Here is a 16,724-nt window from a genome sequence, read left to right as displayed (position 1 = left end):
AATAGTCAAATATTAATAAGAATCACAATTTTGTTGAACACTTCAAAGTTAATATAAATACATATTCTTACTTTCTAGCAAAAAAAAATTGTTTAAACGTTCAATTTGTTAAAAAAAACTCTAAAATTAGCAAATAACAAAACGTGATGGTATATCTGAAGTATATAATTTTATCATTCATTTACATGATTATTCAATCGTCTTTTTAAATATTTCCAACATAAATTCATAATTGCTATGATTATTCGTTCGCATAGAAAAATATTTAATACAGATTCAGTATTCCTATAACGTATCACACATTATTAACACTAAGGCTTTTTAAATTTAAAAAATTGTAATGTTTGAAAAGTTCTAAGTCTCTCTGGAATTCGTCAAACAGTTAAATGAAAGACCTTAATGCAACGTTCGTTATCCATTTCGAAAATCATTCGAAATAATTCCCACAAACATATCATCGTTTAATTACTTTTGAGAAAGCTTAAAATACAGAGAAAGAAGTAGAAAGAGAATAAGAGAGAAGGAAAGAGAGAGAGAGAGAGAGAGAGAGGGGGAGAGAGAGAGAGAGAAAGAGAGAGAGAGAATTGAACACCTATTGTCAAGTATGCCTAGACAGCAATTTTAACACGCAAACACAATCCCCTGCTATCAGTCGAAATAGTCTTCACTGTTTTGCAGGATACCGTGTTTTTTCCGACAGTCTGGGCAATACCACTTGCCCTTTGGTGGCACCATGATGCCCACACACTCAAAGTGAAACCATTCAATGCGGCAATCCTCGGCATCACAGGCTATCATTTCCGATACTTCGTCGTACGGGCACTGGCAGTAGCAATACAAATTAACCGGCCGTTCCGGCGCTGGTGCATTACTTTCCGTCAGATGCGTTTGTACCTGCTGGCTGGCTTCTATCTCAGTATCGCTAGAATCACTGCTACTGTCCGCCAATTCCTCCGACTCGGTCGCGGACGCTGCGGCGATCCCTACGTTTTCCGATTGACTTTCCATCGGCCTGTACGCGACGCTCTTCCCGCCAAATGGCAATCTTGGTGGCAACGGCTTCGTGCTCGGCGCTGTGGCGAAAGTTAGTGTCTCCACCTTTCTCCACTTCGCCGTCGGTTGCTTCTCTACCTCGTCGTCGCTGGAATCGCCGTAGAATCGTTTCGGTACTCTCTTTCGTTTCGACGATCGTTTGTTTTCCGCCTCCGAACCACTGCCACCGATATTCTGACCTGTGACCCCTATTGTTTGAGACTCGGCGGCCGCGTTCATAACGTGCACATCGTTCGCAGACGGCATCAATGCCACGTTCGCATGCGCTGGCAACGAAGCCGAATAACCCGGATTCTTTTGGTAAAACGCTTTAGGAATGTTTAGTTTAATAGACTCCATCGTCGACGTTACGTTACGCTGCTTCGTCCTCTCCCCTTTCTTCCGTTTCTTTATTTTCACTTTTCTCTTCTGTTGTGACTGTTCTTCTTCCGCGGGGGCTGGTATCGGGTCTGGAGATGGTACCGCGGTGTCCGTGTCCGTTAAGCCGTTATTCAAAGGTACCGTCGACTCCGTGGATGCTGGGGCAACCGCTGCCAGGAGCATTAACTGATTTCGCTTCTCCGCGAGCAACTTGTTCGCAAGCTGTTGCGGATGTTCGTCATAGAAATCTTCGTCCGTTTCGGTCTCCTCGGTTTCTAAATCAGACTCTCGGAGCAAAAGCTGCGGCGGGCAAACTGGTTCCGCCGCGACAGTGGCTGCTCCATTCTCCATTTCCGGTGTGATCTCCTTGTTCTCAAGCCCGGTATATCCAGTCTCTGGCTCTTGCGCGCTTTCTTTGTCCTTCTTCCGTTCCTTCCGATTAGCTTGTTTTTTAGGAGAACCGTCCGAAGTGGAGCTGTCCGAGTCAGAGCTACTACTAGAACTAGAAGAACTGCCGGACGAAGAGCTACTGCAACTACAGTTGGTTCCGCAAGAACAACTACTCGAATCGCTATCGCTGGATGAATCGCTCGACGAGGTACTTCCGCCTTGTTTCTTTTTCTTCGAACTTTTCACCTTTTTTTTGTTCGCATCGTCCTCGTTGGTATTGGGATTTTGAATTCCATTACCATCCAATGGACTCTTTTGTGGCTTGTTTAAGTAATCTTGGTCCCCACTCGTATTTACCTCTTCTTTGTCATTTGTTTTTGACTCTGCTTCTTTATCTTTATCCTTGTCTGACCATACGACACAATAATCATGGTCAGCTAATACTATACTTCTTAAGAACGCTACGTCGGTTTCTGGTTCTGGTTCTTTAATCGCGAAACTATTCTCCGATTCTTTCATTCCTAAACTGGCTGTGTACGTTTTGAAATTGTCCCAGATACCGTCCATGATTTGTGCCCCTTGTTCCTGTTCCTCTTCGTTTTGTTCAACCTCTACTATACTATCTGTAACTGGTTCAGAAGAAACGGCTTTTGATTGATCGGTAGGAGATGTTGCATTATCTTCCATTGGTTTGATATCTTTGATGCTTTCAGGTTCCTTGGTCTCCGGTTTCTCTTCCTCAGGATCTGTATCACTTTCAGAGGATAAATTCAGAGGTGGTAAATCATATACATCAACGACCTTTTTCACGGGTTCTTTAGTCTCTTTCGACGTCTCAAACGCAGTTGAATTACTGTCGGTTACAGCTCCTATATCTTTATCAAATTTCTCTTCGTCGATTACTGGTTGCTGGCTCATCGTATCCGACAAATTTGCGCTATTAGGTGGCGGTTCTTTGTGAGCTTTCTCATGCTTAGCCAACAGCTTTCGAGAAATAAAACGCTCCGAGCATTCGCTGCAGGCATACGGATGATCACCGGAATGTAACCTTTTATGCACCTTCAGACCGACGGCTCGTGAAAAACTAGAACCACATTCCTCGCAACCGAAAGCTGTGGGTGGTATACAAAAGTGATAAATATGCGGCCATTTCTTCTGTAAGCATTTTTTACATAGTACGCTCTCCGTTCCATGCTTCCAAAATAAATGTTTAGTGATATCTGGCTTGTTTCTATATGCAATGCCACACCTATAGCATAAATGATGAAGTTTGTGTTTCCAAACATGATTCGAAAGACGTTGTTGATTTCCAGTAGATTCCAAGCAAACGTCGCATGCATGGTGCCTTTTGCGTAAATGTACCATTAATCTAAATGCAGATGGAAGATTTGCCATCGGGCAGAGACAACACCTGTACTTGACATTAATGTTCGGGGAGTATATTCCAGGACATAAATGACAAAGTAATTCACTATAACTATAAAAAGTAGATTTACACATTATACAGATTAAGATCGTCTTTTGATGCATTTTTCGGTTATGCAGATAAAGTTCTTTATGTATAGCAGAATGAAATCTGCAATGAAAGCATTCGTATGTTCTTACACTTGGAACATTGTACGTACCATTTGAGCTACTGTAAGAGTCTAAATTGAAGAAGTGAAAGTCTAGTTCATCCAGAGACTTTTTCACTCTAGTGATAAATTGTTCTGCTTGGATAATTATGGCAGGATGTTGAGGTTGAAACTTATGTTCTGCGAGCATGTGCAATCCTAATTGTTTACCATTGACTGCTATATGGCGTGCATGGTTACAGTAAACACAGAAAGGACTGGCTGCTTCTATACAACGTTTTAACAAATCTTCTATCTCTATACTATCTAAGATATCATTGACATTAAGATCAATGCAAGGAACATCTTCCCCAGCCAGCACAATACCATCGCTTGGCTGCATTTGAGATTGTGCAGCACTTTCCATGTGGCTTTGACTGTCATCTTTTACTTCCTCGTCTTCTTTTCCATTGGTATCAATGTCGATTGCTTTTCCATCTGTTACTTCAATCTGATTTTCACTATTTTCAATATTTGTATTCGATTCAGTTTCAACTTCTGTCACTGTTTTAGATTCGTTAGTTTCTTCGACTTCCTCAGTTTCTTCCAGTACGCTATCTACTACAGCTAGTTTAAAACTATCAGAATCACTATCTTCTTCATTCACTTGATAATTGTTACTATTGTCCCTTTCTCCTTCAAAAATATTAGATTCTTTCTCATCCGTTAAAGAACTTTCCGCATTGTTGTTTTTCTCAGGCTTTTTACTAACATCATTTTCAACATTATCACTATTAGTTGCAACAGAAAATTGAGAATTTCTATTGGTACATATTTTTATAACTAAACTCCTATCAGAAGTCTCGCTGGTATTGAATGATACCGAAGGCTGAGATTCATTAGGTACATCAAGATTTTCTTTGTTTTCATTCTCGTGAGTGTTTTCTTTGGATTGTAAATCAGATACATTTGATTCATGTTGAGGGCTAAATAATGATCGACTAATAGGACTATGAGCAGGACTTTCAGATACATTAGAATGAGAATCATTTGTTTCCAATGTAGTTTCCACTGTTTTTTCTGTAGCTATGTTTTCTTCTGTTTCTTTATTTACAGAATTAAGATCGTCCCTCCTAATATTTTCCTCAGTTACGCTTAAAGTCTCTGTATCAGATTTGGCCATTTCATTAAGAGTCACATCTAATTTGTCAGATGTACTCAATGCATCAACTACACCTATGTCCTCCTTTTTACTTGTATCATCAAAGTCTTCTATATTATTTGTACATTGCGATACTTCCATAATAGTTTCTGTTATACTATCATATGGCATACTATGGCTGGGTGTATCAGTATCTCTAGTCGAGTTTAATTCCACAGTTTTTTGACACATCTCTTTTTCATTCGTTCCTTCCTTTTCTTCGCAAGAATCTTCAATATACTTTGAGACTTCCATTATTGTCTCCGAAACTGTATCCTTAACTGTGTTATGTGTTACTATGTTTTGAGAATTTTCATCCCTATTTAATGTTTCATCAAAAACTTGACTTTCATTCAATTGCGATACAATCACTTTATTATTAGTCTTTTTCGTATGAATATTGACTTTTTGTTGATCCGATACACCATCTTCCATATGCTTAGACCTGTTATTTCTTACAGGTTTCCTTGGAACAGTTTTATTTATAGCTTTGTCAAGTACTTTAGTCGATACTACACCCGCTTGTGTAGTGGGTGGTAAAGCAGAACTTAGTTCTTTGTTCGTTTCCACTGCTAAACTGCATGTGCTCGCATGTGCACCTGTTTGTCTGCACAATGTGCATATCGACGCGGTACAGTCTTGCTTAGACGTCGATGAACAAAAATGATTGTAAAAATTATCTGTTTCTGAGAAAACTTTCTCACATGTGCAACAAACTAAATAACATGATCCTTTGAAAGCACCATAGAAATCTTCAACAGAGGCAAACGCCATTTCCGGAACGCTATGCTTTTTCGTTAAATGATGTGACAATCTCTCTGCCTGACCAAACATTCCAAGACAAAACAAACATATATGACGTTTATGTATATCTCTCATATGTAAAAATAAATTCCAATTTTCAAAATATGTGCCACACGCCGCGCAAAGGTACACTTTCCTCGTGATTTTAAAATTAGGAGAATGCGACACTGTAGAGGATTCTGACGTACTAGGCATCGGTGTCATCGCGGAGTTGCAAGCGCACGAACTTTGTTTCAATGTAGAACACAAATTTGACGATGGCTGACACTTTGAACACTTATTCTTCGACGATGGCTGAAGACCCAAATATTGCGCATATTCCGTTATTTTGCCCCGTTTGATCTCTGCCCTCTTCTCCTTGCTATTTTTTGATGGTACATTAGAATGCGGCAACTGTTGTTCCTGCACTACGTTTTTCAATGCATTTGTTTCCTGAGTTTGAGCTAAAATACGTTTCTTGAAACCCTTAAACACAATTTTCGATCCTGTACTGTTATTTTTACTTGGAGAATCTTTGGTGGTAATAGAATTGTATTGCAACAATTGCTTCTCTTCTTCTATTACATCAGAGTATGTGTTGTCGATCGATGGCTTCAGTGAATTCCCAATAGAAGTATCTTTAAGTTGTTCTTTACCCAAAATGCTCCACATATCCACAACCTTACTTTCACCATCTTCATCTTCCATAATAGTACTGCTTGGCTACAGTGGTATTACCTGTAATGAACAAAATACATATTAGAATGAAAATCCAAAAAAAAAATTGATACTTAATGACAATTAAATGTAAACTAGCTTCATAAAATCATTGTATTAATTAGAAAAACTATATAATCATAAATTATCATATATGAATAAAATATGATATCACAGTTATTTTGTAAAAAATTATAGCATCACTGGAACATTCTAATATATATTTAAGTCCATTACTTTAAGAGGGTATTAACAATAACGTAAAACTTGATACATCAACATTCATTATCAGTGGCTTTATAATTGATTATGTACAAAGCCACCTGTTACATTTAGTTCATTGAAAAACATTAATATTTTTTCAAAAATATTGTTACAGCACAAACAATGAGTAGATTTAAAAAATTCACACTTCTTATACAAGAATAAGTCGATTGCACCAGCAAATTTGAAAGAGTAAACACTTGAAATAGGTTCGTAAGACAACCAGCACACTGAATCGAAAAACATAATACACTATGTCGGTGATAACTCAGAAAAAAGTGAAGTTTAGGTTTAAACTATACTCGTTAACGTAATAAGCAATCAATATAATACCTCTGAGGAGGGTATTATAAAACTGAGCACATGGTATGACATGCAAGAAGCCCTTCGCTATGACCATTACTCCACAGTGATTCAGCCCCAGAGTTCCCACAAAAACAATTTAGTACGACGATACTAGTCGTAAAAAATAAGAGGAATGAGAAGTGCACACGGAGTCAGGATGCCGTGGTAACAAGTTTCGCCGATAAAGTGTTGCTGTGGTAAGCTTTTGTTGCACACAAGAATAATCCCAGTGCAACGAGGGTTGCATACCTTCCGGTAAACTCCGGCTCGAACGAATCGGTTGGAATTACGAAAGAGCGTGTACAGGTTGTAAATTGTAAACGATAGAATTCGACGCTCTTGAAGCGGTACGAAGTGGAGCACCGTAAATGGATCGTCGCGATCCGCGCCGAAAAGGTTAGTAAAATGGCGTCATATCAATGAGCACGACTCCGACCGTGCTTCCAACACATCCCCAGTGATGCCACCTTTCGTCATGTTCCACTGTAGTCTGCTGGAGAAGAGGTTAGGCCAATACCCCCGGTAGAAAGAGAGTTTTCAGTAATTCGGTTCCGCGATGAACAGTAAGTGACTTCGAATCTTTCTTGGAGACCGTGATCCGACTTGAGCGCGAGTGCGTTGTTGCCTGGCCCACGGCTGTTGTGCAAAAACTCGAAACACGAAACGACGGCATCTCTCGTGGACGTATTCATATACGCCCAACGAACGTAGTGCCTGTGATACCCCCACTCTGACTCTTAACCTGTCCCGGCCACTTGGACCGTCAATTTTCGGTTAACGAAATAACATTTCCCTCGCCGCACATATTTTAATGTTAACGATGCCATCTCGATCTATACCCGACTGTTCTCAATGAAAAAACCGGTCCAACATCAGTTTCTCAAAATACTTTATTAATGGCTTTTTTCAGTATGTGTTGCACTTGTGTCTTTTATTTGGTCGATAAATTAAGCTGGATATACCGATTATTACTAAAATGCGAATGCCTTCGAGTTTGTGAGAGATCGCTGCATATTTAAATTAATTCAATTACATATCCAACATTACGTGTTACGAATTTACTTGTTAATACTTTGTTTACTTTCAGTTACGTATTTCAGTGTGTATTATGTGAAAGGAACTAAAGGAGTTTGTTACATGAAATACAAAACATAATGAGTTTATCAGTAACTGTGTTTTCCATTCTATTACCTCTCTGATAAAGTAAAAATGTTTCAGATTTCTTTCAAGCCTTTCGTAAGAAGTTTGTCATTGAGAAAATTTTATTTCTTATTATATATTTCAATAATTATATATCAACAGAAGTCACTAAATAATTATCTGTTAATATTATTAAAACGATCAAATTTAACGATCCTTGTTCTTTTATTTTAAACAATACATCACTCCTGTTATACGAATAATTTACATTTATTTTATATACATAATTGTTGTAAACAATTTATTAATAATGCATCCATACAAAAGTTTAAGTTACACTTTTGTTAAAAATTCGAACTCTTCAGTCACTAATTTTAACCAGTTGGATAGCCATGGAAGCTTGAAATTTACATTGAGATCGATATAACTAAAAGTATTAATTTATGACACAAAATTTAGTATTTATTATTTGCGAACATCTCTTTTTAAGAAAAAAAAATCATTTTTACTATATTTTATTCAAATTCAATTTAAGTAATAAAGAATAAGTCGACAGACCTGAAAACGATTGTCAATCAAGAAGCTTTAACATTAATATTCGTTTTAGTATTTTAGAAATAAAAAAAATTGTTCGTAGCAAGACATTATTTTAACAGTTCAAAATAATTTGTGGAAAGAAAATTTTAACCATTTAACGCTATTTTTATCAATCGTTTCTACCGCATAATTTATAAAAATTGTGTGATATCTGTGAACCGTTTTTCAAAATTATCTATTAGTTTATAAAGTATCTGTACATCGTGATTGCGGAAGCGTGTAAAAGAACATATTGCTGCCGTAATTATTGTGAACGCGTCGAAAGGTTCAACCAAATTTCGATTGGTTTATGAACGCAAACGTGTTAACTATGTGCGTTAGGTAGAATGTGTGAATGCGCCAATGCATAATACACCATCTCATTTATTCAGTATTTCATATATATCATTTGTTGATGCTATCACTTTTTGTGTATTTTTATGTGCTGTCGATTTTCGACAAAACGTAGCGCATATTGTACACTATCGAGATTAAAAGATTGACGGAGAAAACGGAGCGAGAGCAACGCAACTCGCTTACGGACGGTCGGACGTTGTCATTTGAAAACGGAAGCCATCTTGTGGCCGAGCCTCCCATATTATACAGGGAATAATAGTTCAACGACTATTTGTTCCGTAAAATTGTTCCGTACATTTTCCATTACGTCTAGACTATGCATGAATTATTGTATCACATGTTTACATAGCCATGGCTGCGACGAGAAAGTTGCAAGGTGAGAAGAAAATGTTTCCAGCATGTTTACATTTAGAAATTTTGTTATGGCTCTGCACCACTACAACTTTGTTTTCGATCTTGCATCGCGTTCTGTAGTTCTCTGCCAGTTTAAACGTTTGTACCTACGAACAGTGCTAGCCTATTTTTAACTTGCGTTATCTACTCGCATGCAGGCTTCTGTGCCTGACAGTTGGTACAGGTTGCCAGAGGTAGTGATGGACTGGTGTGTTCTGCTCAACTTTTCATATGTTTCTTTAACGCAAGTTAGTTTTTCTTGCGCAAGCCGTATTTATGGCAATCTAATGCTACTTTCTTATGTCAGCATAACCTTTAATACAACTTTGCGTTTTACTTACACAACACATATACATAGTAGGGTACGATATGCAACATACGTAAAGCTTTCAGCGATGTAAACTCTTTGGTACGAGTAGTTTAGTAAGCTGTTCTTGTAAAACAGTACCAATTTTGTGCCTTCTTGTTGTTGGTAGCTTTTCAGAATATTTCTGATTCAAAAATAAATGCTTTTATTATTTTTTAATTATGTTTTATTGTACCCATTACTTTTATAACTTAGTCTACTATAGCGTTTAAGTTTTATGTATATATTTCAATATCAGAGTTATCGTTGTACTGTAATATATTAGAAAATCAGTAATCTATGTAGCATGTACCGCAGGGAATTCTTTGTCGCTTTATTTCAAATACAAGTTTATCTCTCGCAATGATGATTTTCTATTGATCAATTTGCTTTTGCATTAAATCTTGAAACGTGTAATGCATAAATATAAAGTAGTATCAAGTATTAGTGTCAAACACATTTATTGTATTAACTCTATAACAAATGAATTGTTTAAATTTTAGGTGAAATAGATCGGTGCCTTAAAAAAGTAACAGAAGGTGTAGAAACGTTTGAGGATATCTGGCAAAAAGTTCATAATGCTACAAATAGTAATCAGAAGGAGAAATATGAAGCGGACCTTAAGAAGGAAATCAAAAAACTTCAGAGGTTACGTGATCAAATCAAAACCTGGCTCGCGTCAGGTGAGATTAAGGATAAAAGCACGCTTCTTGAATATAGGAAGTTAATCGAAACTGTAAGTATGGATTGAGAAACTATTAACATATATTAAGTTCATAACGTGTTATATTTTAAATGAAATACATTATTTTTAGCAAATGGAAAGGTTTAAAGTTGTGGAGAGAGAAACAAAAACTAAAGCTTATTCAAAGGAAGGACTAGGAGCAGCTCAAAAACTTGATCCGGCTCAAAAGGAAAGAGAAGAAGTTAGCAATTGGCTTGCGAATTCTATAGATGCTTTAAATCTTCAGGTATGTAAATAGAAAGGCACTACTTAAACAGACCTATGAATCTTATTTTGTGAAAACTATAACGGGTTGATGATTAATTTTAATGTAGCTGGATACATTTGAATCCGAGATAGAGTCATTGCTCGCAGGAAAGAAAAAAAGGTTAGATAAAGATAAGCAAGATAGGATGGACGAATTAAAAACAAAGCTTGATAAACATCGTTACCATATCCGTAAATTGGAAACATTGTTGCGCATGTTGGACAATATGTCTGTTGAAGTTAACACTGTAAGTTTGCTAGTAACAGGATGTGTTAGTTATCAATCAGAATTTGTTTATTTCGATACCTTGAAAGCTTATAATTGTTTAATTCTTATTTTTTACTTCTTTCACAGATTAAGAGGATAAAAGATGATGTAGAATATTATATAGAATCCTCGCAAGAACCTGACTTTGAAGAAAACGAATATATTTACGATGATATTATTGGTCTCGATGAAGTGGAGCTGTCTGGAGTTGGTATTCCTTCGTCAGCCACTACAGATAGCAACAACAGCAACGAGACTGGAGGTACACCAACCTCAACTAACTCTGGTACTTCGCCTATACCATCACCTCCATTGAGTTCCACCATGCATAATCATTCGAGTGATAGTTCTACAGATAATGACAAAAAAACGAAGGTAAGGTGCAATTTTATGTAGGTTCATGATCATAACGCGTATGGCAGTTCATTTTATATACACGTAGCTGGTTATAATACTTGAATAACCAATAAATTTTTATTATGTATATTTTAATTTCAGCCTGTGAAACCAACAGCGGTCAGGCCATTATTAAATTCACAGGCGAGCATTCCAACCACGGGAAGCACTGCCACCATAAAATCAAATTTATTGTCGAGCAGCACTCCAAGCAAGACCATTCCCATGACACCTAGCCATAGCTCGCCTAGTTCTACAAGTAATCACATCGCAACAACAAATGCCGGCAATTTTGCCACGGTAGCTGCTTCGCATAGTAATTCACAAGCCATCCATTCTACCTCTAGTAAAACATCTTGTAAGTAACTAATCGAAATGTATAATTAGTCGGACAAATTTCTTCTCTTATAAATCTATAAAACGAAAATGAAAATATTAAATAATCTTACTTTGATAATTATCTTGAAATTGTTTCTAAAATTTACAGCTCATAACAGTGAAAATGGTTTGTTGTCGTCATCGTCTACGTCCAGTGTTACTTCGAATGTGCCACAAACGATCTCACAGCAGCACAGTAATCCAGCGCCCATACAGATGACACACGTGTTGCACAATCAACAAAATCAGAATCATAACAGTGAAACCGAAATGACAACGCCGATACCACCATCTTCTTCACCACAGTCGTCAGTTAGCAGTAGGTCTTCACCTCTGCCTGCAAATTCCTGCTCGCCAGCGCCATCCACTGCCAATGGTCTCATCCCTAAGCTTCCTGATGGCATGTCCTCTTTGAAATCTATAGCCCAACAAGTAATTGTCCGAGCAGGTCTGGAAATACCGCCGTCCGAGTCGAATAGAAACATCTTTGACAGTGCTAAGGCGAACAATAACAACAACAATGCCACATCAGAAGCACACATTCCTCCCCTGCTTGGTGTTGCGCCACTCGGCCCGGTGCCTCTTCAAAAAGAACACCAGCTACAGTTCCAGATGATGGAGGCCGCTTATTATCATATGCCTCATCCATCTGATTCTGAACGTTTAAGATCATATTTACCAAGAAATTTATGCCCAACACCTCCTTACTATCAGCAGGTATTATTATGTCACTATATAATTTATTTCAACTATGTGCAGAGTCTAAATGTATTGGTCGGTGAGAAATATTTTTCTAGATCTTTTAAGTGCCGGTGGTGAAACGGTCAATTTTATTGACCAATACGTTCAGTCTCTGTTATACTATTATTTATTCTTTAAAGATATTATACATTATTCTCAGGGTTAGTGTAATCGTTTTCGCCACGAGTTATACTCGTTTCGAAGTTAAGTGAAGTGCGGAGCAAATTTTATATATCTAATTATATATATGCATATATATTAGGTATATATTGTTATATACATAAATTGTATAGTGGACCATTTAACAATTGAGCCGAGGACACGCTGTAAGCGGGTCTGAGCGTAACATGTCAATGCTGACAAAATAAACTTATTAAAATAAATAGGACTGTACATATTATAGAAGTGCAACTTAATTGATTATAGGCGAGTTTATATGTCAGCACTGATCTACTAGCATGGACCGCTTAGCTTTCCTTGCAATGCATAGTATTTATATTATTTGGAAGTATTCATGGTTCAGCAAATGGAACGCAACTTATTAGCATTCTCGTCATATTGGCAATGTAAACAAATGAGCCAAACAGTTGGAAAATGCTGAGCTGTGAGTACTTGGTACAATGATGCTTCTGGAGTTAGCTATTCGAATTTCAACCAGGCCAACCATCTGTAGACTGTAGTATTTTGTTATCTTATATTCTGTTACTTTCACTCAATATTTATCAAAACTTGCGAATTTTTGTAGTTTTGTTCTTTTACAACAATAATACAGATGTAGTCCTGGGCGGCAAATGATTAACCACTATACAGAATATCTCAACGATTCTGGCACCTTGTATAATACTAACACAAACGTATTCTTTACTTATTTTTCCGGTGATTTCCAAGAGTCGTCGGAATTGAAACAGTCTGTAGTTTAATGTATCGTTCACATAAGATTTCATGCGTTGTTTTCGCTAATGAAAAGCTTCCCATTAGTGTATGTTAAGTGTTAAGTGTTAATGTAACACATTAGCTACGCGTTCTTTGAAATCGAAAGAGATAAGAAATTATTGATAAGACAAAAAAAATACAACGATGAAATTTTTATATTTTTAGTACTTCTTTTTTACGAAAATTATGTTAACATATTGGTACATATAAAGAAGTTTCTGATTGAGATCAAATACAAAATTTGGGTCATATTTGCTTATTTAATATGTGAAAAATAAAGAGTTATTATCATTTATTAAATTTATATTACATCGTAGTTAGTCTTTCATTTTAATCGGAAAAGTCTAATATACAACACAATTTTTGTTAACAGAAATAAAAGACTTTAACGTTGCATTATCTTACAGATACGCAAACTTTTTATCTCTTCCGGTTTACTTGGAGTCTTAATCTTATTCTTTCTTTTCTTCGCCTTCTACTTGTGAGAAATTTCTGCCGCTCGAGCTTAAATCGATATAAGGTGCGAACATATTACACTTTAAAATAATAATCTCCCGAATTTTTAGTGATTAGTACGATAGAACTCTGAAACAAACTTTGGTATAATATTTGTTTATATTTGCATCTTGTTATGTCAAAGGAAACAAAAGTATGGCTAACGATAATGTTATCAATTGATATAGATAACTTATCAGTAATCGTTAGTAACTCATCCAGAAGGGTCATTATACTCATGCTGTTGATTCTCGTCAATCTAAGCTAAGCTGGTCTATACCTCACCATGCTTCCTTTCAGAGTATTTCTACTCAAGTAGCAGTTATAAATTCTGCTCTAAAAGATGATAATTTCCTTTACCGCGACTCAGTGCAACTTCTCGGTCTCAAGTGTCATTACGCTAACTCGGAGAACACTGTACTAACAATTAATTTTTCATTCACTTTCGCTCATATTTATTTTATTCATTAGGTTCAACTTCCCCACTCTGATACTGTGGAGTTCTTCCAACGTCTTTCTACGGAAACGTTATTCTTCATATTTTATTATATGGAAGGTTCTAAAGGCCAGTATCTGGCTGCAAAAGCATTAAAGAAACAAAGTTGGAGGTTTCATACAAAGTATATGATGTGGTTTCAGAGGCATGAAGAGCCGAAAGTGATCAACGAGGAATATGAACAGGTTAATAACTTAAGACATTACTTTAGTAATTGAATATTAATTATAACGATTGTGGTATGTAAATGGGTGCTTATTATTTGAAACTGCCATTGTTACAGGGAACCTACATTTATTTTGATTACGAAAAGTGGGGACAGAGAAAAAAGGAAGGTTTTACATTTGAGTACAAGTACTTAGAAGACAGAGATCTGAATTAACAGTCCTGTTGCTTGTGAAGTCTCCGAAATGCACTATTTCTGTACCGGTATTATCAAAACACGAAAAGACAGATTTTATTTTTTACAATTCTATATTTTCACAAAATATAATTTTATTTATTGATAAAGAGTATCTCAGACGAAAAAAAAAAGTAAATGAAAAACAAAAGAGAAAGGAAAGTTCGTGCGTAGCAGGCAATGAAGATGCTTCATTATATTTTGGCATTGCGACTGTAATCATCTCCCCTATATGTTCCTTTTTGAGAAATACGGGAAAAAACAAAACATGAATCATGCAATCGAAAGAAACAAAAAAAAAATGCAGCTAATAAAACGAATGGTGTAAGTTAATCGGGGACAGTAAATTGTAAAAAAAGAAAATAATGATATGAAAGGCACCAGAGACACACTTTTGATATTTTAGTGTGTGGTGTGTGATACAAGAGGAAGAAGTTATACTCGCTGGCGACTGACTCTGTAATACCAGTACAAACATGCGTGCGGCCCATCTGCCGTTTGGCGGTAAGGTGGAGGGCGCTCATGCTATGGTATGTCTTAATGTTAGATTATAAGTAGCCTTTTTGTATAAAGTATATTGAGGTATAAAACCCTTAAATTGAATTACTGTACAGAATATGTGTAGAAATAGTGAATAATAATATTATAGAATATATTTTATTTCTCATTTAAATGAAACCTAAGTTGTTTCAATTTTTGTCACATCTTTGACACATCTCTGACACCTTGCATTCAGAACATTCCATCCATTAGATTTCTGCCCTTGACCAAGTTACTTATAAATATGTTCTGACTATTTAAGCACGAAATTATGGTCGAAGTAAAGAAAAAAAAAGAGAGAAAAAGATAGAAACAAACTGGTCTCATGTATTTAAAGTAGCTTGATTTGACTACATCTCTACAGCATATCCTGTCGATTCAGGAAAGTTTTCATTTAATTATTTTTCATACATTTTTACGTGCAACGTACTGTGTTCGTCGAATGACGATTCGTGATAATCATTGTGCATATGTATTTATGAATTAATAATACACACAGAGAAAAAGAGAGAGAGAGAGAGAGAAGAGCGAAAGAAAGGAAGAAAGAAAGAGAGAGAGAGAAACAGGAGTGAATGAAAAATAATGCCATATTGTACGAACTTATTTATTATAAATTGTCGATACTAGCAAAGCTAAAGAACCTTTCAAAAAAATAAAAAACAAGAAGAAGAAACATTTTTAATAATTTGACATGTACATATATGTATATTTTCTTATATCTTTATGGTCTTTAATCTTTCTTGTTAAAGGATGCTCTAGGACAGTATTGACATTTAGAATAAATAACTTCAGACAAAAAAGTTTTTTGCTTCACAAAAATCGAGGTAATCGCCTGCACGCGTGTTATTCGCCATTACAAAAGCCTTTGACAATGAGATTAGGCATATTGCATTCATTAGTAATAAAGAAAAGTTGAGATTTTATCACCTAAACGACTTAGTGTTGGGATGGTGATTGAACTTATTGAACAAAGAATAGATATATTCTAAGCAGATACTCTTGTTATGAATAAAATTGCGACGATTGCTATATTTCCATGATGGTATTTAGCCATGGCTTGTTTCAATTTACTTTAGAGGTATCGTTCATTGATAGCTTTGAATGATGATATTTTCTTGAAAATGAAAGGTGTTGCGGTGAATGTTGACTTATAAGTTGCATTATGTTTCAGATTTTTGCTTTACACGTTTCGTAAACATTTCGTGATATGATTACGCACCATCCAGTGTCCAATGACTCTTCAACAGTGTTCAATATTTCAACCGTATGTCAAAGGAGTCATGTTTATTAACGGTATATTAATGAAAGTTAGGTCGATAAGAATTCCAGTTTATATCGTAACATTTTAGTTAGCATAATTTTACAGTGGAAGTAATTATAGATGCAAGTTAAATCAAGTATATTTTCCTTTGTACAGCATTATATTATTTTCTCAATGCATTTTTACTGAGAATTGTTTTGCAGTCCTTAATGTACGGAAAGAGATACAATATTATATAAAGAAAAATAATAAATAAGGATTTGTTGCTACTTCATACAGTTGAATAATATTGTAGCTTTTAGATGGTTACATTATAATCGTAAATTTGAAATGGGGAACATTATTGT

General features: G+C 36.0%; 2 protein-coding genes across 7 annotated transcripts; one reads left to right on the top strand and one right to left on the bottom strand.

Annotated features, from left to right (window-relative positions):
- Window positions 1-117: 117 nt before the first annotated feature.
- On the bottom strand, window positions 118-7,773 carry Mesr4 (misexpression suppressor of ras 4). 3 transcript variants are annotated; one of them, XM_076899454.1, is made up of 2 exons: window positions 7,134-7,773; window positions 118-6,078 (listed from the first exon to the last, which is right to left on the bottom strand). In XM_076899454.1, the coding sequence occupies exon 2, from the start codon at window positions 6,046-6,048 to the stop codon at window positions 649-651; it is 5,400 nt and encodes a 1,799-aa protein (XP_076755569.1). In that variant the 5' UTR covers window positions 6,049-6,078; window positions 7,134-7,773; the 3' UTR covers window positions 118-648. The 3 variants fall into 3 exon arrangements, with proteins under 3 accessions (XP_076755569.1, XP_076755567.1, XP_076755568.1); XM_076899452.1 differs by lacking the exon at window positions 7,134-7,773 and adding an exon at window positions 6,916-7,054; XM_076899453.1 differs by lacking the exon at window positions 7,134-7,773 and adding an exon at window positions 6,655-6,871.
- Not3 (CCR4-associated factor Not3) lies at window positions 7,094-16,633 on the top strand. 4 transcript variants are annotated; one of them, XM_076899471.1, is made up of 10 exons: window positions 8,702-9,115; window positions 9,982-10,214; window positions 10,294-10,449; window positions 10,538-10,717; window positions 10,825-11,112; window positions 11,236-11,491; window positions 11,621-11,830; window positions 11,960-12,228; window positions 14,152-14,361; window positions 14,460-15,254. In XM_076899471.1, exons 1-10 carry the CDS (start codon window positions 9,091-9,093, stop codon window positions 14,556-14,558), a joined length of 1,926 nt encoding a protein of 641 aa, XP_076755586.1. In that variant the 5' UTR covers window positions 8,702-9,090; the 3' UTR covers window positions 14,559-15,254. The 4 variants fall into 4 exon arrangements, 3 of the variants coding, with proteins under 3 accessions (XP_076755585.1, XP_076755586.1, XP_076755584.1); XR_013102126.1 differs by adding an exon at window positions 16,288-16,633 and having other exon boundaries at window positions 8,703-9,115; window positions 11,621-12,228; window positions 14,460-15,106; XM_076899470.1 differs by lacking the exon at window positions 8,702-9,115 and adding an exon at window positions 7,094-7,229 and having other exon boundaries at window positions 11,621-12,228.
- Window positions 16,634-16,724: the final 91 nt, after the last annotated feature.

Source organism: Xylocopa sonorina, chromosome 8 (assembly GCF_050948175.1).
Source record: "Xylocopa sonorina isolate GNS202 chromosome 8, iyXylSono1_principal, whole genome shotgun sequence".
NCBI classification, from domain to species: domain Eukaryota; kingdom Metazoa; phylum Arthropoda; class Insecta; order Hymenoptera; family Apidae; genus Xylocopa; species Xylocopa sonorina.
The sequence above is the reverse complement of the archived record's forward strand: the minus strand, read 5'-3'. Positions and strand labels throughout refer to the sequence as shown.